This window comes from Phacochoerus africanus, chromosome 4 (genome assembly GCF_016906955.1).
Source record: "Phacochoerus africanus isolate WHEZ1 chromosome 4, ROS_Pafr_v1, whole genome shotgun sequence".
Lineage (NCBI taxonomy): Eukaryota > Metazoa > Chordata > Mammalia > Artiodactyla > Suidae > Phacochoerus > Phacochoerus africanus.
In genome coordinates, this window is record NC_062547.1 from 75,047,178 (window position 1) to 75,067,831 (window position 20,654).

A 20,654-nucleotide genomic window follows, 5' to 3' on the forward strand; every position below is an offset into this window, starting at 1 on the left:
GCTGGTGGGCCAGCTCGGTTGCTAGGAGACAGCGGTGAGTGTGGGAGGGATGATGTGGGCCATGTGGGCAGGGCTGGAGCCAGACCTGGCAGGCAGTAGAGGAGAAACCAACACAAAAGGGCAGATCTGCCAGCCCCACCTGCACAGTCACCAATAACACAGAAAGAGAACCATGAAAACGCACTCCATCCCCTGGTCCAGATAAGATGCACTCAGTGGTAGAGGGAGCATCTCCAAGCTCGGCCAGTCCAAGCCTTGTTTGGAGAAATGTTGACTCCATCTTCTCCCTGGTCACCCGTTAGTTTGGCTGTGGGGACTGAGATGTTTTAGATAAGCAGATGTAGGCCCTGCTGAGTGGACAAGCTAGAAGGCCGGTGTTTCTCCTTAAGGTGGAGAAGGCAGTCTGGGGTGAGGGGCAGGGGTGGGGGAAGTATCACCCTGTTTATGTCTGGCCTAATTCTGAAAAATAAAATGTATTGGAAAACAGATATTTGCACAACTCACATTCACAGCTGCATGAGTCACAGCAGCCAAAAGGTGGAAACACCCCAATGTCCACTAATAGACAATGGGTAAACAAATGTGGTCCATCTGTACAGTGAAATATTACTCAGCCTTAAAAAGGGAGGAAATTCTGACACAGGCTATGAGGCGGATGGACTTTGAGGACATGATTCTCACTGAAGTAAGCCAGACACGAAAGGACAAAGGCTGTCCAATTCCACTCATTTGAGGTCCCTAGAGGGGAAAATAGAGAAGATAGATGCTGGATCCAGGGGGTGGGGAGTCAGTGTTTGAGGGGGACAGAGTTTCCATTTGGGGAGATGAGAAAGTTCTGGAGATGGATAGGGTGATGGCTGCATGACAGTGTGAATGTGCTTAATGCCACTGAGCTGTGCATTTTAAAATGGTGAAGATGGTAAGTTTTATGTCTATTTTAACAAAATAAAGTTTTCCCATTTACAGAAATCTTGGGTGGTTCTGAAAAAAACGGAAGAAGGGGGAAAAAAGTCAACCACTGTTAATAGTCTTTTTCCTTCCTATGTTCTCATTTTCTACTCTCTTGGTTACAGATGGGCTGCTTATAGCACTTTGATTCTTCGTTTTTTTCACTTGACATTACAACAGCTTTGATTTTTCAGTTGTATTTTCATGGTGCTTAGATAATCTGTTTTTTAGGGCCACACCTGCAGCATATGGAGCTTCCCAGGCTAGGGGTCAAATTGGAGCTACAGCCACCGCCGGCCTACGCCACAGCCACAGCCACAGCAACATCAGATCCAACCTGCATCTGTGACCTACACCACAGTTCACCGCACCGCCAGATCCTTAACCCACTGAGCAAAGTGAGGGATTGAACGTGCATCCTCATGGATCTAAGTTGGTTTCATTAGCCACTGAGCCACAAAGGGAACTCCAGGTAATACTTTTTCTAAATTCTTCTGCAGACCTTTGGAGACAACCCTTTTAAATAATTATTACAGTGGTAAAATACACATAATATAAAATTCACCACTTTGTTTGAAAGTGTACAACTTAGTGGTTTTTGGTATTTTCACAGCATTGTGGAACTACCACTAGTATTTAATACCAGAATATTCCATCATCCCCCAAAGAAGCCCTGTCCCCATTGGCACTCACTCCCCGTCCCCCTGGCAACCATGAATCCATTCTCTGTCTCTGTAGGTTTGCCCGTTTTGTACGTTTCATATAAATGGAATCATACACTCTGTGTCTTTTGTGTCTGGCTTCTCTTCACTGAGCATCCTGTTTTCAGGGTTCATCCATGTTGCAGTGTATGTCAGTTTCACGCTTTTTTATACGATAATATTCCAGTGTGTGAACAGACCACATTTTATCCATTCACCAATTGATGGACATTTGGTTTTTTTCTACTTTTTGACTAATGTAAAGAGATGTAATTTTTAATAGCTGCATAACTTTCCACCAAATGAATGTACCCTAATTTGCTTAACTGTTCCCCTGCTGTTGGACGTTTAGATTGTTTCAAATTGAGCACTATACCTTGGCAAACATGTTCCTGAACATGTGGGTGGGATTCTGTCCCTCCCATAGATACCCAAGATGGAAGGGTATGAAATTCCCTCACTTTAAGACATTTGAAACCTACGTGTACCAGACATCATTCCATCAGAGTTTTGCAAGTTCCTCCCACCCCTGCCCCCACTGTAAACAAAGGAGCCCCAATCACCATCCCTGCATCATGATGGTGTCCTCGTGTTTTCGTCTTTTGTCTTTTTTTTTGGGAGGGAGGCATCCACGGCATATGGAGGTTCCCAGGCTAGAGGTCTAATTGGAGCTGTTGCTACTGGCCTATGCCACATCCACAGCAATGCCAGATCCAAGCCGCATCTGCAAACTATACAACAGCTCACGGCAACACCGTATCCTTAACCCACTGAGCGAGGCCAAGGATCAAACCCACAACCTCATGTTTCCCAGTTGGATTCGTTTCTGCTGCACCATGACAGGAACTCCGGTGCCCTCATGTTTTCAAAGTTACTTTTCTGCACATACATCTATCAGGTTTCATTCTGCAATGTCTTGTATCTTCGGCTACTGTTCTTTTCGTTTTCTCATTCATTCAACATGTGTTGATTGAACATCTACTACATGTCATGGGATGTCACTCATGTGGCATCCCTATGTCTCCCACTGAGAATGTTGAAATTTATTCAGTATTCAGTCAGCAAATACCATCTTCCTTGGGAAAACCCAAAGATGAACCAGAGTTGTCACTTCATGCAGTGAGAGTGACTCTGTGGCCCTCTACCATATTAGCTGTGGGGTGTCAGGAGCCCACTTGACCTCCCTAAACCTCTATAAAATTGGATTAAGACTCATACCACAAATCTTGCAGAGCTGTGGGGAGAAATCAGTAATAATCTGCATTTTTTTTTTAATCTTTTTAGGACTGCACTCACGGCATATGGAGGTTCCCAGACCAGGGGTCCAATCGGAGCTGTAGCCACTGGCCTACACCACAGCCACGGCAATGCCAGATCCAAGCCACGTCTGTAATCTATACCACAGCTCACGGCAACACTGGATCCCTAACCCACTGAGCAAGGCCAGGGATCAAACCTGCATCCTCATGGATGCTAGGCAGATTTGTTTCCGCTGAGCCACAACGTGTGAACTCCATGTATTTTTAGAAATGACTGCTGTCCAGAAAGTTTCAGCCTTAGGACACAGGCATGATCAAGGGCAGGGAAAAGGGTGAAAACCAGTGATTAAAGTGGAAGTCACACATGGAACAGTGACACTGGCCCCCAGACTATGAGAAAAGCCCTACAGTTGCTGCTGATGTTCAGGAACTCCTCAAAAGTAGCTAGTCCCTCTATAATCATACCAGGGTGAAGCCACTCCTATGGCGAGGAGTTTCCTGTCAGCTCTGTAGCCCTTTCCTCATAAATGTTAGCCAGTGAGAAGTGAGTAAAATCCAACAGAAGGGAGAAAAGTAACTTGGAGGAAAGAGAGATGAGGACAGAGAAAAGCAGTTCTAGGAAAACTTTATGTATATATAGTTTATATTCCTCAGAGAGTTAAATAGTACACTAGCCAGAAAACAAGTTTAAGTTTGCCTTTTGAAAAAGAATATTCAAAGAACCAGAAAAAAGCCCTTGGAAATGAAAAACCTGATGGTCGAAATTCAAATGACAACAGAAGGGTTGGAAGAAATAGAATGAGAAGACTAAAAGAAAAAACATATATATAGGCAAGAAAATTAGATCAATTTAGGAAGCCCAATATATGACCAAGAAGAGTTCAACAGAGAGACACCAGAGAGGGATTCCTGCTGTAGTGCAGCAGGTTAAGGATCCAGCGTTGTCACTGAAGTAGTTTGGGTTGCTGCTGTGGCACAGGTTTGATCCCTGGCTTGAGAACTTCCACATACCACGGGCATGGCCAGGAAAAAAAAAAAAAAGAGAGAGGGAGGGAGACCAGAGAAAAAAAAGTGGGAGAAATCGCCAGTGACATCCTCCAAGAAAGTGTGCCAAGCACACTGAAAGTCTAGCACCACAGGTGAAAATAGACCACACCAAACCCACACTGTGAAAATGCAGAATGAGGTGAATAAAGATAAGATTCCATAAGCTTCCAGATAGGACTTCCCATGTGGCTCATAATATAAGCTTCCAGACAAAGAGGGAGAGAAGGAAAAAGTGACAAGCAGAGAATGAGGAAGCAGGACAGTTCAGATTGTTCAACTGCTCAAGACTAGAAGCTAGAAGACCAGAAACAAGAGAAATTATCCTGCCCAGAACACTGTCCTTAGCCAAGCCACCAATCACACAGGAAAGTGGAAGGAAAACACTTTCTCTATAAATGTCTAGGGAGTATACCTTCCTAAAACAAGGGCACAAACCAAGAAAGAGAGACATGGACCCAAGAAACTGGAGCTACATCATAGGAATCTGGGGTGCTCAAAGAAGAGAGGGGCCAGAACCACAGCTGGGCACCACCCAGCCCTGAGTTAAGAAGTTAGTTCCATCTCAGGAGCTAGGAGTCACAGACACATAAAATAAAGGCAATCACTAACTCCAGGGGAAAAAAAAGCCCTAGAAATTAGAAGTGTTCCTTAGTGTACATTGCTCCATGATGAACAGAATTTTCATATAATAACATAAGCACTGAATATTCATTTAAATAAAAATTGTGATATAAGTTTTGGGAGAGGAATATGCCTACTAGAGCTAAATCTTTATTTTCAGGAGAAGGAAATCAATGGACAGCATTCAAATGATAAGTCCAGAGATGTGTAAACTATTATTGGGAAAAATGGACGCAAATGCCAGAGAAACAGCCAATAGAAACACCAGTGGCAGGAGTTCCTGTTGTGGCTCAGTGGTTAACAAATCTGACTAGGAACCATGAGGTTGTGGGTTCGATCCCTGGCCTTGCTCAGTAGGTTAACCATCTGGCATTGCTGTGAGCTGTGGTGTAGGCTGGTGGCTACAGCTCTGATTAGACCCCTAGCCTGGGAACCTCCATATGCCACGGGAGCGGCCCAAGAAATGGCAAAAAGACAAAAAGAAAAAAGAAACACTAGTGGCAGCCCTTGGGCGGTGAGATACATAGTGCTTTATTTAAAACAGTTTTTTAAGTTTTGCACAATCTTCGGCACACAGCCTAATATGCTACAAATATTGCTACTATTAATTTTGAGGAGAATACATACATACCCTCAAGGGGCTCATCGCTAAGTCAGGGAAATTTGTATGGTTTGGAAAACACTTGAGAGCTTACTATGTGCCATGAATAATGACATATTTAATAGATGAAAATTGCACTTACAAGATCAAATATATTTTTAAAATGTGCCTACTTATAAGAAAATAAAGACTGAGATAGGATTTCTCTAGTGGCGCAGCAAGTTAAGGATCCAGTGTTGTCACAACAGCAGCTGGAGTCTCTGCTGTAGTGTGGATTCAGGCCCTGGCCTAGAAACTTTCACGTGCCTCAGGCACAGCCAAAAAAAAAAAAAGACTGAGAGAGGCCAGAGATCAGCAAACTACAGGCCACTTACCCACTGTGTAACACACCATCTGATTTTGTGCATCCTGTGAGCTAAAAATGGTTCTTTACGTTTTTTAATGGCGTGGAAACAAAGAGTCATAATTTTGCATGACATGTGAGTAGTACATGAAGTTGAAATGTCACTGCCATAAGCAACATTTTATTGGAACATAGCCATACCTATTCTCTTTTTCTTGTGTTCTCTATGGCAGCTCGGGTGCTACAGTGGCAGAGTTGAGTAGTCAAGACAGTGATCATGTGGTCCTTTACAGAGAGTTTGCTGACTCTTGTGTTAGAGGATGAGGGTGTGGGGATGGGATGAGGTGGATCCAGGTGGGGTCTTGGAGCAGGAGCATAAGGGCAAGTCTTCTGGTACCTCATCTATTGCCCACTCTTCCTTTAACTTTACCCTCTCATATGTGATTCTGTGTTTATTTGTTCTGGGAGGGCCTACCGCGTGCCAGACTCTAGAGATAAATGATTGTCCAGGCCAGAGCTGGTCCCTGCCCTAACTCACAGAGCCTACATTCTGTCAAGGGAAGCAAGGTGAGTCCAGGCTATCGACAAGAGTAGGTAAAGACAGAGTAACAAAGTGATTCGGGCTCAGATGATGGGTGGCCACTCTGGGTGGTCGTGGTCAGGAAGGGTCTCACAGAGGAGTCAGAAATGCTAAGGAGCTTGCCTTGTAAAGAGTTGGGAGGAGCATATGCTAGGAGAGGAAAACAGCACATGCAGAGACCCTGAGGCTAGACAGTGCCTGGAGCATTTGAGGAACAGGAGAGAGCAGGGAGCAGAGAGGTGACAGCAGCTCCACCCAAGCCACAGTGGGGAACTTGGGTTTCATGAGCACAGCAGGCACCATGGGAACGTTTTAAGCCAGGAAGTGACACAGACCCAGGTTATACATAGTGGACCCACAAGCGTGGCTGAGAAATGATGTGCCCAGCTCCACCTCTTCCTCTTGCATCAAAGGCAGATCCACCTGAAGCTCACCTGCCCCCCCACCTAAAGCAGACCACCTGAACAGCCCTTCTTTGGACAAGTCAAGAATGGCCTGGCAGGAGTTCCCTGGTGGCTCAGCAGGTTAAGGATCCAGTGTTAACACTCCTGTGGCTCAGGTCGCTGCCATGGATCAGGTTTGATCCCTGTCCCTGGAACTTCTGAATGCCATGGGTCACACACACACACACACACACACACACACACACACACACAAACGGCTTGGCAAACCACACTTGGTTGCAAAGCATTTTTCCTCGAAAGAGGGGAGTGTTCTTTTGCTGAATCCCCGAGTCCCCTGGCAGAGAGAGAAAGCTAAATTTAAAGGTATGCTAACTGGGGCAGTGTGATCTGGCCGCGTGCTCCAGCCAAGGATCCTCTGGGGCCCTGGTAGCTCAGCTGTTCCCACACCTGGCAGTAGCTGCCCTGTCTCACCCACCCTCCACATCCAAAAAGCTATTATGGGCACATTCTCTTTGGGGGTCCATCATGGGCCCTGCACCTTGTTGGGCAACTGGTATATGGGCCCTGGAGCTGGACAGGCCTGGGTTCAAAGTCCAGCCCATCACTTCCCATGTCCCAGGGCAAGTCTTGCACCCTGTGAGCTTCAGCTTTCTCATCTGCAAAATGGGTCCAATGAGAGTGCTCACCTCTCAAGCGACAGGCACTACTCATTACCTCTCCCTCTCCCCAATATTCACTGGCTTAAAAAGTATGTTCTGAGTACCTATTATGTGCCGGATACTGAGGCCACAGCAGTGAATGACATGGTCCAAAATCCCTTCCCTCAGGGAGCTGCTGTTCTTAGAGAGGACACAGCCAGTAGGCAAGATAAAGTAAAACGTACATTTGGTCTAACTGTGGCAGTGCTACAGAGCTTCTAGGGAAGGGGCTGTGAAATGTCAGTAGGATGAAATATTCTGCGGGGCTGCTGGAATGTTGAGTATGTCTGGGGAAGTGTCCCAGGCAGGAGGCACAGGAATGCAAAGGTGAGAGCGAGCCTGGGAGCTTTGAGGAGGAGGAGGCCAGTGCTCCTGCCTTCCCCCTTTTCCTTGACCCCCAGTGTAAAGACTCTATTTCCCAGCCTCCCCTGCTCCTGGGTTTGGCGGTGTGGCTAAATTCCACCCTATGGTTGTCGTGTGCATCTTCTAGGAGAGTCCTTAAAGAGAAGAGGAAACTTTCTCTGAAACTTCCTGTTGGCTGGAATGTAGATGGGATGGCTGGGGTTTGAGCAGATAGATATCTTGGATCAAGAGGTGGAAATTCAAGTGCTGAGAAACGCAGAGCCACAAGGTAGCAGGAGCTTGGGTCCCATTCCTGGGTCCCTGAATTCCTATCTAATTCAAACTTCTAGCACTTTATGTTCTTCCACCCCGTGTAGTCAATCCTAATCTCAACTAATGCATTACATGAAGTGCCTATCACATGACACCCTTTGTTCATGCCTACTACAATTTTCCTCTGTATTAGTAAAGAAGAATAAGAAATATGCCCCACTTTCACTTTCGAGGAGTTTACAGCCCCATGGGGATGTCTGCAGCCCTGAATCTCAGCCCCAGCCAGCTGTGTGACCAAAGGCAGGCAGCCTTGCCTCTCTGCATCTTAGCTTTTCCAATTGAAAACCAAAGGATTGGCCCCAGTAATCTCCAGGAGTTTGGAGAAGGGAGAATTAGGCAAATTGCAACAGTGAAAATAGGAGAAAGATGAGAATGGTGAGGAACAGTGAGATTTGGAGGAGCAAAAGAAAGAAAAGCCTTTGGGGAGTTAAGGATCCGGCATTGTCACTGCAGCAACTCAGGTTGCTGCTGTGGCACGGGTTTGATCCCTGGCCTGGGAACTTCCATATGCTATAGGGGCGGCCAAAAATAAAAAGGCAGGGGAGAGGGAGGGAGGACGAGAAGGAGGGAAGGGAGAAAGAAAGAAAGGAAGAAAGAGAAAGAAAGGAAAGAAGGAAGGAAGGAAGAAAGAAAAGGAAGGAAGGAAGGAAGGAAGGAAGGAAGGAAGAAAGAAAGAAAGAAAGAAGAAAGAAGAAAGAAAGAAAGAAAAGAAAGAAAGAAAGAAAAAGAAGAAAGAAAGAAAGAAAGGAAAAGAAAGAAGAAAAGAAAGAAAAGAAAGAAAGAAGAAGAAAGAAAGAAAGAAAGAAAAGAAAGAAAAAGAAAGAAAGGTTAAATGAGATGAAGAAAGAAAAGAAGAAAGAAAAGAAGAAGAGGAGAAGAAGAAAGAAAAGAAAGTAGAGGTAGGAGAAGAAAGAAAGAAAGGTTAGAGAGAAAGAAAGAAAAGAGAAAGGTTAAGAGAGAAGAAGAATTTTAGAGTTAGAGAGAAAGAAAGAAAGAAGAAAAGACCTTTGGGAGGGAGATGGGGTGGGTCCATTGGGGTTCTTCTGTTGAGAATGACAGAAGCCACTGCCACCTGGTTCAGTGGGTGGAGGATGGATTTATTGACTTATGAAGGAGACACCCAGGAGTTCCCTCTTCCTAGCTGAGTTTAGGTCAACCTAATCTGTCTGACTCTCCAGTTTCACATCAGAGTCCATTCATTTCAACACCCAGCTTCTAGTCTCATTTTCAGTATTAGGAATCCCTTTGGTTGTAGGTGGCAAAACCCCACTCCTGAAGCCACCAAAAAGCAAAGACCAGCTTCCAACACTAGGCAGAGCATGAACTCCAGGCATGGCTAGATCCAAGGACCTGAATTCATCCCAAGGGATTCAGTCTCTCTGTTTCTCACCTCTGCTTCCTCAGGCTGACTCCTCCTAAGGCAGGCTGATGGGTTCAGTCATCAAGGCTAGATCCATGCTCATCATACAGCAGGACAAGAACTAGTGCCTCCACCAAGGCGTCCTTTCAGGGCATGGGAGTGAGTTCTTATTGAGAGAAGGGTGGGGGCATCCAGGAACGCTTCATAAAAATGGCATGAGCTGGAGATGCCAGCTGGATAAAGGGGAAGGATATTCCAGGCAGAGGCAGGGCAGAGAAGCATGCTAACTCCTATAGTTCAATGCTGCCAGACTGGTGGGTGCTTGGTGGGAGCAGGTGACGAGGCCAGGGAGGTCATTTGGAGGCTGAACACGAAGAGCTCTGAATGCCGAACTGAGCATTTTAGGCTCTTCCCTGCGGGCATTGGGGAGCTATGGAAGATTATAGAGCAGGGGAGGGCCACAATCATATTTTCATCCCTTGCTGGTGCAAGGAGGAAAACTGGAGGCAGCTGGCAGACCAGCCTGCGCCACGGGGCTTGCCTAGGGTGGTCAAAGAATTTCTAGAATGTAGCTGACAGGACGAAATGTGGAGGGTGAGGAGTGCAGGGCTGGGGAAGTCTGGCACTGATCCACGATGTGGCTGCCAACTGGCTTTAGACTGGTAGGAGGCAAGAGAAACTAGTGTTGTGGCCCCTGGAGACTGGAAGAGCCATCACGTCTTTGTGCTTCAAGGTGGCTGATTTTTGGATGCCTCCAGGGTTGGGGAGCTCACTCCTTCTGTAGCTCTGAACCAAATAAACCATGGACTCATATCTATCCCCCTAGAGTCAGATACAGCTCTGTGCCCACACCATGGGAGGCCTCCCTTACCCAGGCCAGCCCTTGTTGATTTGGGCTCCTGACACTGTATCCTTAAGTCTGTCCTTCTCTGATCTCAACACCTCTGGTTTCTCTGGCTCTCCTTCCAGGGTAGGGCCTCCCAGAGTGTGGGACAAGGATCCCTGGGGGTCCTGAGGAGGATATAGATGTTTCTTAGACAACAAGTATCATGGATTTACAGAGGGAAAAAGCAGGCCCCTTTCAGCCTCCTCCCATATCTCTGGCTGCATCGAGGAGAAAATCTTCACAGGGTGCCAAGGTGTTGGGGTGTCTTAAGCACAGGCTCATGGCCTTGCTGAGCAGAGCAGGCAGGTCTCAGTCTTGTGCCTGGGGCCACTGCAGTAGCTGGTGTGACTCTAATGGTTCTTCTGGGTTTCCGCTGTGGCTACTTTGACACTGCATTTCTATTTTGAGCTAGTGATGATGGTTTGCCATACATGGTTGGCCCCCAGTGACCCTGCTGAATGCCAGCTGCAGGGTCTCCAGCATCTTGGTCCAAAGCGGTACCCATGGCTGGGAAAACAGGGGCACGGCCACACCCTGGGATGACCCCAGAGCCGGGGAGCACAAGAAGCAGGAAACCTCTTTGTAAACACCTCCAGCATTAGTAAAGTGCACCACCCTAGAGAAGGATGTCCTCTCCCTCTACCCACCCCCGCAACCACCGCCCTACATGCTTCCTTCACTGGGAATAACCCTTTGCCAGTTGGAGGGTCCCCTTCTGGAACATTCCCCTCGGACTTACTATCTCCCATTTAAAGTGAATGGATCAGGGAATTCCCATCGTGGCCCAGTGGAAACGAATCCGACTAGGAACCATGAGGTTGCGAGTTCGATCCCTGGCCTCGCTCAGTGGGTTAAGGATCTGGTGTTGCTGTGGCTGTGGCGTAGCCTGGCAGCTATAGCTCTGATTAGACCTCTAGCCTGGGAACCTCCATATGCCACAGGTGCAGGCCTTAAAAAGGGGGAGGGGGAATGGATCAGGCAGTTCATATTGTATCACATCCTGGTAGTGGTGGTTGTTTTTGATAACCAGAGATTTTAGCTTTTTTCTTTTTTGTCTTTCTACAGCTGCACCTGCTGCATATGGAAGTTCCCAGGCTAGGGGTCAAATCAGAGCTGCAGCTGCTGGCCTATGCCACAGCCACAGCAATGCCAGATCCCAGCTGTATCCTTGACATACACCACATCTTGCTGCAGTGCCGGATCCTTAACCCACTGAGCGAGGCTAGGGATCAAACCCATGTCCTCATGGATACTAGTCGGGTTCTTAACCCGCTGAGCCACAAAGGGGAGTTTCATTAGCATTTTAATACATATGGTTTCCTAGTTTTGTTGCATAATATTCCATAATATAGAATATCTGTAATTCTTGTAACTGGGCCTCTATTCCCAGAAATTACATGACACCTTAGAGGCACAGACACCTTAGGGGTAACAGAAAATTAAATTCTGGGCATCTTGGCTCATCACCCCTCCTGAGATAGTTTCATCCTTGTCCAAGTGGACTCATCCATTAGAATTGTAAAGGACCACCCAGAGTGGCCGCTAGGTGCCAGGCCCCCCAGGCCATCAAATGCTCTGAGCTGGAAGCCAGTGCTGCCTGGCACTATGGAGGAGGAAACCAAGGCTGGGAGGGGGCAGCACCTGTCTAAGGCACAGCTGGCTGTTACCCTCCAAGGATGGCTGCTTGCCAGGAAGCCTCCAGTTCCAGATGACTTTTTTTTCGGGGTTCCCAATTTTCACTTTAATATTGATGATGATAAGAATACATTTGACATATTTTGAGTGCTTTATTAGCGCCAAACACCAACCGCCCTCTATAGGGGCCAGATACTGAAATGAGACTCTTGGCATGTGAGGTGCCTGAGGGCTTTGGAATCGCGGTCCGAAGGTCCGCTGTGTCGCCCGAGCTCCATGGCTTGCTTACCTCCCCAGATGAGTAGCTTACTCTCCCTCCCCTCCCCTCCCCCTTCACTAGCTCCATGCTCCAAGGCCTGGGTTCCCGAGATGGGCGGAGAGGCGCACCCCACGGCGCCAGGCCTGGGAGCGGCGTGGAGCCTGAGAATGCCACGGGCCCGGGTCTGGGGCGAGCGGGAGGCGCCGGGAGCCCCGGAGGCGGAGAGGGGAAGGGCCGGCGGCGGCGGCGGCGGCGCGCGAAGCAGACCGCAGTGCGGCCGGCGCTAGGACCTGCAGGGGCCTCCCAGGCTGCGGCGCCTCCCGCTCCCCCCCCCCACCCCGCCCATCCCAGCCCTCCTCCCCTTCCCCCCAAAATGAGGAAACAGAGCAACTTGCTCCAAGTTGTGCTGCCGGGGCCACCTCGGGGTGCGCAGCCGGTGCGCTGGGGCCCTCCTGGGGGCGGGCGCGGGGTGCTTCCCAGGGGCGCCCCCTGAACAGGTGAGCGCAACGGCGGGGATAGAGAGGGAGACCGTGGGACAGTGTGGGGATCCAGAGAGCTGGGCGACGGGCGAACGCAGGAGGGGCCGGTGTGTGAGCGCGGGCTTGCTCGTCCGGGAGCGCGGTTGGTAGGCTGCTGGGACCGAAGGGTGGTTAGATACGATAAGGCGTGGGGTGGGGTGGTAATTTGGGGAGCGGGTGTTGCGGGTCTGCAACCCCAGGTGTGTGTATCAGCGCGTCCACGTGTAGGGATGTGCGCGTGTCTCCTGGCTGCGTGTGCGCGGCCCTGCGTGTACCTCTGCGTGTTCGGGTGGCCCAGCGGCTGGCGCCCAGCTGTTCAAGTGTGGGTTTGTGTGTGTGGTGGTGGGGGGGGGTTCAGTACACATGTTTCCAATGTACGAGCATCTGTGTGTGTGTGTATACACGTGTAGACGTGTGTGCACACCTGTCTCTAGGTGAACCTGCCTTTGCTTGCATATGGCGTGTCCACCTGTGTCCAAGCTGTGTGTTTCTGTGTGTGCTCGTGTGTACATGGATCAGTATGTGTGTGAGTATACAACAGGCTGGGGATTTATGGGGGCACATACCTGAGGGGCAAAGACTGCCCCCCCCAACCTGGCTCACTATCTAGGCACCTGGTGGGGTCCATGGGGTGGTGAGGGGCAGAAAAGCCCCTGCCTCAGCAGCAGTGAGGGACTTCGTGCATCTGTTTTGGGCAGGGATGGGGGGGATCAGAGAGGCTCAGCTGGCAGCCAGAGAAGCCCAGCAGGGCTGCACTGCCCTGTCCCTCACCCCTCCAGGGTCAGAGATTCTTGGGAATGACCTTGAATCATCCTCTATTTCCTTGCCCTGCCCTTGCCTACTTACCAGAAATGAGGAAGAACCACACTCTATTAGATGGCTCCAAGCTCCTCAGGCTGCTGGGGCTCCCTGGACTGCCAGGGCCTGAGCCAGCCCCTGGCCACTTGCTGTGTGCCTGCCTTGTGTCTCAGTTTCCTTTCGGGGAAGATGGCTGGGCCAAGCTCTGTGCTAAGGAATGCGCAGGGAAAGACCACCTCCCCCAAAGGGCTTTGGAGAGCCACCGCCTTGGCCCCCGCCCCGCCCCACAACCTTGGGGAGACCTGCTGTTGCCTCCACCTGGCCTGCTCTGGAAGTGGTAGTAATGGCCCCTGGGGCCCCACCCTCACTTGGATCTGGGCTCTTGAGCTGGTCTCTGCCCCCTCCCTAGGGGAGCCCTCGCTTCCTCCACGCCTGGCACCCCCCACCCATCTCAGCCAGGATGCCATCGGTGAGTACCCCCAACCTGGGTGCCTATGCCCAGGCCCTTCCTTTACTCAGTCCACAGAGTGTCAGGTCCACTGGGGGAGGGGGTACTCTCTGACCCGTGACCCCTTAGGGTGTATCTGCCAGTCACTTGGCATTGCTTTTCTTTCACCTTTTCCTCCTGACACCTCCCCCCCACCCGCGTTTGTGACTCTGATATTTCCTCTGCTTAGCTGTGACCTCACCCTCTCTCCTTGTGTTCTCTATCTCTGCCTCAATCCAATCTTTCTCTCTCCCCTGGGTCTCTCTCTCTCTCCCCCACCACCCCTGCATCTCCTTCATGCCCCTTTCCCCTTTCTCCTCCCTCCCCCCACCAGAGGCGTTGGGCCCCGGGCACCCAATGCATTACCAAGTGTGAGCACATGCGCCCCAAGCCTGGGGAGCTGGCCTTCCGCAAGGGAGACGTGGTCACCATTCTGGAGGCCTGTGAGGTGAGCTGTGGCAGGAGGATCTGGGTGTGCGTGGGAGACAGGGTGGGGTGCTCTGCCAGGACCCCCCCCCCCACCTACCCTTGTCTCCCTCCCCGCAGAACAAGAGCTGGTACCGCGCCAAGCACCATGCCAGCGGGCAGGAGGGACTACTGGCTGCAGGCGCACTTCGGGAGCGGGAGGCCCTCTCAGCAGACCCCAAGCTCAGCCTCATGCCGTGAGTCGTGGGGAAGGGGCTGGGCCCCAGGGTGGGGTCGGCAGGGCCTAGCCAGCCCTGCCCAGCTGACCCTCCGCTGGCCGCAGGTGGTTCCACGGGAAGATCTCGGGCCAAGAGGCTGTGCAGCAGCTGCAGCCGCCGGAGGACGGGCTCTTCCTGGTGCGAGAGTCCGCGAGGCACCCGGGCGACTACGTGCTGTGCGTGAGCTTCGGCCGTGACGTCATCCACTACCGCGTGCTGCACCGCGAAGGCCACCTGACCATCGACGAGGTGGTCTGCTTCTGCAACCTCATGGATATGGTGGAGGTGCGGCACCACAGGCCCGGGACCCCAGAGCCCATACCGCTCCCCCCCCCCCCCCCCCCGCGCGCCCAATGTGGAGATGGAGGGACCCCAGGCTCCTCCCCATTCAGACAGCTGAGTGGACATGGGACCCTAGAGCTGCATGCGCCCCAGTGCTGGAGAAGGAGGGGCTGGTCCCCATGGACCACCAACCCTACATGTGGTCCGAGTCCTCCAGGGACCGGGGTGACTCCTCTGGGGAGCCCCAGGAACCTCCAATTTGACACCAATCCCAAGACACGCCCCCATCCTCCTGTTTCCTTCTAGTCTGCATCCTTTCCTGTTCCCATGGAAACCAGCCGAAATAATCCTGTGGGAACCAACCCCCTCTTCTCCTCCCCAGCTCCCACCCACTCCATCCAGAGACCCCCCTGGGAAGGGGACTGGATGCAGGGGTTCTCAGCACCCGGGAGGTTGGGCTCACAGCTGCCTCTGCCCTGCCCCACCCTACAGCATTACAGCAAGGACAAGGGGGCCATCTGCACGAAGCTCGTGAAACCCAAGAGGAAGCAGGGCACCAAGTCAGCAGAGGAGGAGCTGGCCAAGGGTAGGCGGCTCCCCGCTTCTCACCCATGTTAGACCAGCCTGGGGAGGCAGGGCCCTGGGGCCTGGGCACATGGCCAAGGCCACATCACCTGGCGGTTACTGTGTCTGACTCTGGGCTTCCCTTGGGTCGGGCAGGGTGTACCCCCACACACTGACCAGCACAATATTGATCTGGTTCCCACACTGCTGCTTCCCCATGTCCCCATCATCCTCCCTGTCACCTGAGCCAGAAACCCAAGCTGAACATCCCATATCCTCTCCATGGCCAAGTTCTAACACCAGTTTAATCTGGCCCCTACCCCTGGCTTGACCTGACCTCAGACCGTCCCATCAGATCATCTGCTTCCTGAGACAGGGAGTCCTCCTCCCTCCCAAACCCTATAGCCTCAAAGGCGATGTTCTACCATAAAAGTCCACCCATGTGACTCTCCTGTCTAAAGGAGGGAGTCCAGGTGGCTCCACTGCCTTCCAGAACTTTCCTTTGTGTCTGAGCCATCCTTCCTGCTTCATCTACAAGTCCCTTCCTCTATTCATAAGCCCCCAGGTTATGTGACTCCTCATTTTCTCTCATGCCTCCTACTGTTGTGCATTCTGTTCCCCCCACATGAAATGCCTTTCCAGCCCTTGATGAGTGAAATCCTCAATACTCAGGGCAAGTGCACCCTACTGTGGCCACTGCTTTCTAACCTGGTGATCGTGATCATCTCCTTTGAATCATCTTGGGGTCAGCACCCAGGTAGAGGCTGGTGTCACCATGCCTGACTGTACCCAAGGATTCATGATTTGGAGAGGGGCTTGGAGAAGGAAGAGGAAGAGGCCTGTAGAACCTAGTGAAGGACAGAGGGGCAAAACACAAGTGTGTGTGAAGGAAAAATCAGAGAGCCTGGAGTGCAGATGACAACTTAGAGCTCTGGAAGATTCTGGAAAATTCCAGAACCTTTATCAAAAGTTTCCAGAAGCTTTACTAGTCTCCATGTCTGTTGTATTTTTTGGTCTGTGTGTGCCCCTGGTGACAGAAGTAAAGGGCTGTAAAAGGAGGAGCCCACAGAGTACTTTAAAGGACACATTCTTCAGGTAGAAGAGAGAAAAGCAGCCCTAAATGGTGGGCTTCATTGCTTTTGACCACAAGTTAACTGTACCAGGAGTGCAGTGCCTCAGGCATGTCCTTGGGCCACTGGAAACAGCAGCCACCAGAATTTGTGCTGTGGGAGCCGTCGCTTGGTCTCCCACTAGGGGGAGCCACCGTGGAAGGGGCTGGGGAGCCTGTCACCCCTCTGACTAGGTCTTCAACCTACAGCCGGCTGGTTACTGAACCTGCAGCATTTGACATTGGGAGCGCAGATAGGAGAGGGAGAGTTTGGAGGTGAGTAGGGGTGTGGCAGGTGGGGGGCGGGGGTTGAAGGAAGGTGGGGAAGTCCCAGAGATGGATTTACATTCATATTTGATCCCAAGGTCTCCTCTCTCTGTGAAAGGAGGTTCACAACAGCTGGGGTGAGTCGAGAGGTAGCACAGGCAGCCATCTAGTGTGTATGAGTCCTTTACACCCCCAGGCTTGCACATGCTGGTCCCTCTGGGATGCTGTTGCCTGAAGTTATTATTCTGGAAGGCCCTGGGGCTTAGATCAGGGGTCGCAGACCTACTCTATAGAGAGCTGGAATGTGCATATTTTCTGTCTGCCACATCTGCTCACTTCTGCCCTTGTAGCAGGAAAGCAGCCACAGGTGACAGGGAAACAAACAGGAATGGCCGTGTGTCCATAAAACTATATTTATAGGAGTTCCCATTGTGGCGCAGCAGAAATGAATCTGACTAGGAACCATGAGGTTGTGGGTTTGATCCCTGGCCTCGCTCAGTAGGTTAAGGATCCACCGTTGCTGTGATCTTTGGTGTAGGCTGCAGACACGGCTCAGATCCTGGATCAACTGTGGCTGTGGTGTAGGCCGGCAGCTCCAGCTCCAGTTCTACCCCTAACCTGGGAACCTCCATATGCCATGGGTGAGGCCCTTAAAAAAAAAAAAAAAAAAGGCGGGAGTTCCCGTTGTGGCACAGGGGTTAACGAATCCAACTAGGAACCATGAGGTTGCGGGTTCAGTCCCTGCCCTTGCTCAGTGGGTTAACGATCCGGTGTTGCCATGAGCTGTGGTGTAGGTCGCAGATGCAGCTCGGATCCCGCGTTGCTGTGGCTCTGGCGTAGGCCAGTGGCTACAGCTCCAATTCAACCCCTAGCCTGGGAACCTCCATATGCCGTGGGAGCGGCCCAAGAAATAGCAAAAAAAAAAAAAAAATTTATAGATACTGAAATTGAACTCTGTCATGCTGTGAAATATTACTCTTATTTTGATTTTTTTCAAACATTTCAAAATGTAAAGGACTTCCTATTGTGGTTCAGCAGTTCAAGGACCAGACACAGGGTCTGTGAGGATGCAGGTTCAATTCCTGGCCTCACACCTGGTTAAGGATCGGTGTTACTGCAAGCTGTGGTATAGGTAGCAGATGCGGCTCAGATCCAATGCTGCTGTGCTGTAGCATCGACTGGCAGTTGCACCTCTGAATCGACCCCTGGCCTGGGAACTTCCATATGCCGTAGGTGCAGCCCTAAAAATAAATAAATAAATAAAATTTAAAAAACTGGAGTCTTCTTGTGGCACAGCAGGTTACATAACGATCTGGCATTTTTACTGCGGCAGCTTGGGTTGCTGTGGAGGTGTGGGTTCCATCCCTGGCCTGGTGCAGTGGGTTAAAGGATCTGTCATTGTCACAGCTCTGGTGTGGGTCGAAGCTGCTGCTCAGATCCAGTCCCTGGCCCAGGAACTTCCATGTGCCTCGGGCACAGCCATAACATTAAAATAACAAAAATTAAATAAACAAAAAAACCCAACTAAAAATGTAAAAACTCATTCTGAGCTTGCAGGCCTTGCAAAAACCCACACAGGACTGATTTGGACCCTGAAGCTGGAGTTTGCAGACCCCTGGCTTAGGTGATTCACTTTGCTCAGGGGTCTGGAACCTCTAGGGTGAGGGGTTTTCAGGCCTGGGGGCCACAGCAGCGTAGGCCTCTGTGGGGGTTGATGTGAGTGGGTATGTCCCTGTTTCTGCCCTGACCTCTTCCCCCACCCACCCCTTAGCTGTCCTGCAGGGCGAGTACCTGGGACAGAAGGTGGCGGTGAAGAACATCAAGTGCGACGTGACGGCCCAGGCCTTCCTGGACGAGACAGCGGTCATGACGTGAGTCCTGGTGAGGGGAGAGCACTCTAGGTAGGGGGTCCCAACCCACCCTCACCCTACGCCCGCCTGCCCCCAGGAAGATGCAGCACAAGAACCTGGTGCGCCTGCTGGGTGTGATCCTGCACCAGGGCCTCTACATCGTCATGGAGCACGTCAGCAAGGTGGGAGAGGGGCCCAAAGGTCTCCTGGGGTGGGGGGACCCCCGAGCAGCCTGGAACACTGCCCCACCACGCCTGTGCTCCCCCACAGGGTAACCTGGTGAACTTTCTACGGACGCGGGGCCGGGCCCTTGTGAACACCCCCCAGCTCCTGCAGTTTTCCCTGTGAGTGGGGCTCCCAGGGGATGGGGAAACTAGGACATGGAGCAGGGAGGGGCCTGGCCTTGGGGGTCTGTGACCCAGGCACTGGAGCCTCCTGCCCCCCACCTCCCCAACAGGCACGTGGCCGAGGGCATGGAATACCTGGAGAGCAAGAAGCTGGTGCACCGTGACCTGGCTGCCCGCAACATCCTTGTGTCCGAGGACCTGGTGGCTAAGGTCAGCGACTTTGGCCTGGCCAAAGCTGAGCGCAAGGGGCTGGACTCCAGCCGGCTGCCGGTCAAGTGGACGGCACCCGAAGCTCTCAAACATGGGGTGAGCCCCCCCCTTAGCCCCCAGGGACCTTGGAACCCTAGCTCCACTCTATGACCGTGGGCCTGTCTCTTGGCCTCTCTGAACCTCCATGGGAAATGGCTCTGCCTCCCCAATAAGCCCTTGGCCCATAATTGTTCCTTTTAGTTCCTTCCTGGGCCTCGGACTCCTCATTTCTGAAACAGTCCTGGGCTCAGTACTGAGAGCAAGGATAACCTTGTTCTTGCATTGAGTCTGAGTTGGGGAATTCATGGGAGAAGACAAGAGAATGAAGTTCAACCCAGGAGGACATCCTGGAGGAAGCAGGGGGTGGAGCAGAAGCTCTGAGCAGTCCCTCCTCACTCTGATCACCCAACAGAAGTTCTCCAGCAAGTCAGATGTCTGGAGTTTTGGGGTGCTGCTGTGGGAGGTCTTCTCATACGGCCGGGCTCCATACCCCAAGATGGTGAGCAGGGTCCAGGGGGAGGGACTGGGTCCCAGGCGGGTCTAGGGGTTGTGATCCTGACCCCCAGCCCACACCGGCATGCTCTCTGCCTACAGTCGCTGAAGGAGGTGTCAGAGGCCGTGGAGAAGGGGTACCGCATGGAGCCCCCCGAGGGCTGCCCGGGCCCCATCCACGCACTCATGGGCAGCTGCTGGGAGGCAGAGCCTGCTCGTCGGCCACCCTTCCGCAAACTGGCCGAGAAGCTGGCCCGGGAGCTGCGCAGCGCAGGCCCCTCAGCCCCCAATGGAGGGCAGGATACAGATGGTCCCACCTTGACACGCAGCCAGGAGCCCTGACCCTGCCCACGGGGCCTCGGCCCCCGGAGGACTGAAAGTGCGGGGCACAGGGTGGGACGTGGGCCAGGCCTGGAGAGGGGCAAGGCCGGCCAGCTGCCTGCCTCGGTGGTGTCACAGGGGCAGGGCTGCGTGGGGGCTCTGGGCCACCTTGTGGGCACCCCAGCCACAGGGAGGTGAAGGACTGGCACCTAGATAAAGACTGGTTCCAAGGACTGGGTGTCTGCCTCTCTCTCTGCTCCCCCTGTGTCCACACTGCAGGCCCCCTGTCACTCAGCCAGGGGGCCACCTGCCTGCCCACTTGTCTGTCCACTGAGGGGTTCACCCAGCTAGGACCTTGCAGCCCCCGGGGGCAAAGATTTCCCTGGGAGACCCCCAGGCCAGGGATCACAGCCACCCATGGACCCATTTGCCATTACTAATGGGTTCCCCACCTCGTTTGGTGGTGAGGACCCCACTATAGTCCTCAGCATCTCAGGAACAGACAACAGTGGGCCAGTGCCAGAGGCCACAGAGGTCTAACCTCCTGTCCCAGTGTCCTCTTCTGCTCCTAGCCCTTGCCCCTCAGAGATGGCATGTGGGAGCCCAGGGAGGGCCTGCCACTGTGGTGATGTCCCTTCCTGGGGAGGCTCTACTGCCACCACCTGTGTTCT

The 20,654-nt window shown here is 52.0% G+C and overlaps 1 protein-coding gene across 4 annotated transcripts; it reads left to right on the forward strand.

The window, feature by feature from the left end:
• The first annotated feature begins 15 nt into the window (after positions 1-15).
• Positions 16-20,216, forward strand: MATK (megakaryocyte-associated tyrosine kinase). 4 transcript variants are annotated; one of them, XM_047777519.1, is made up of 13 exons: positions 16-34; positions 13,743-13,802; positions 14,155-14,268; positions 14,367-14,482; positions 14,569-14,788; positions 15,278-15,371; positions 16,668-16,733; positions 18,496-18,595; positions 18,672-18,756; positions 18,845-18,918; positions 19,032-19,227; positions 19,583-19,669; positions 19,765-20,216. In XM_047777519.1, the coding sequence occupies exons 2-13, from the start codon at positions 13,794-13,796 to the stop codon at positions 20,002-20,004; spliced, it is 1,401 nt and encodes a 466-aa protein (XP_047633475.1). In that variant the 5' UTR covers positions 16-34; positions 13,743-13,793; the 3' UTR covers positions 20,005-20,216. The 4 variants fall into 4 exon arrangements, with proteins under 4 accessions (XP_047633475.1, XP_047633474.1, XP_047633473.1 ...); XM_047777518.1 differs by lacking the exon at positions 16-34 and adding an exon at positions 12,382-12,514; XM_047777517.1 differs by lacking the exon at positions 16-34 and adding an exon at positions 12,970-13,061.
• Positions 20,217-20,654: the final 438 nt, after the last annotated feature.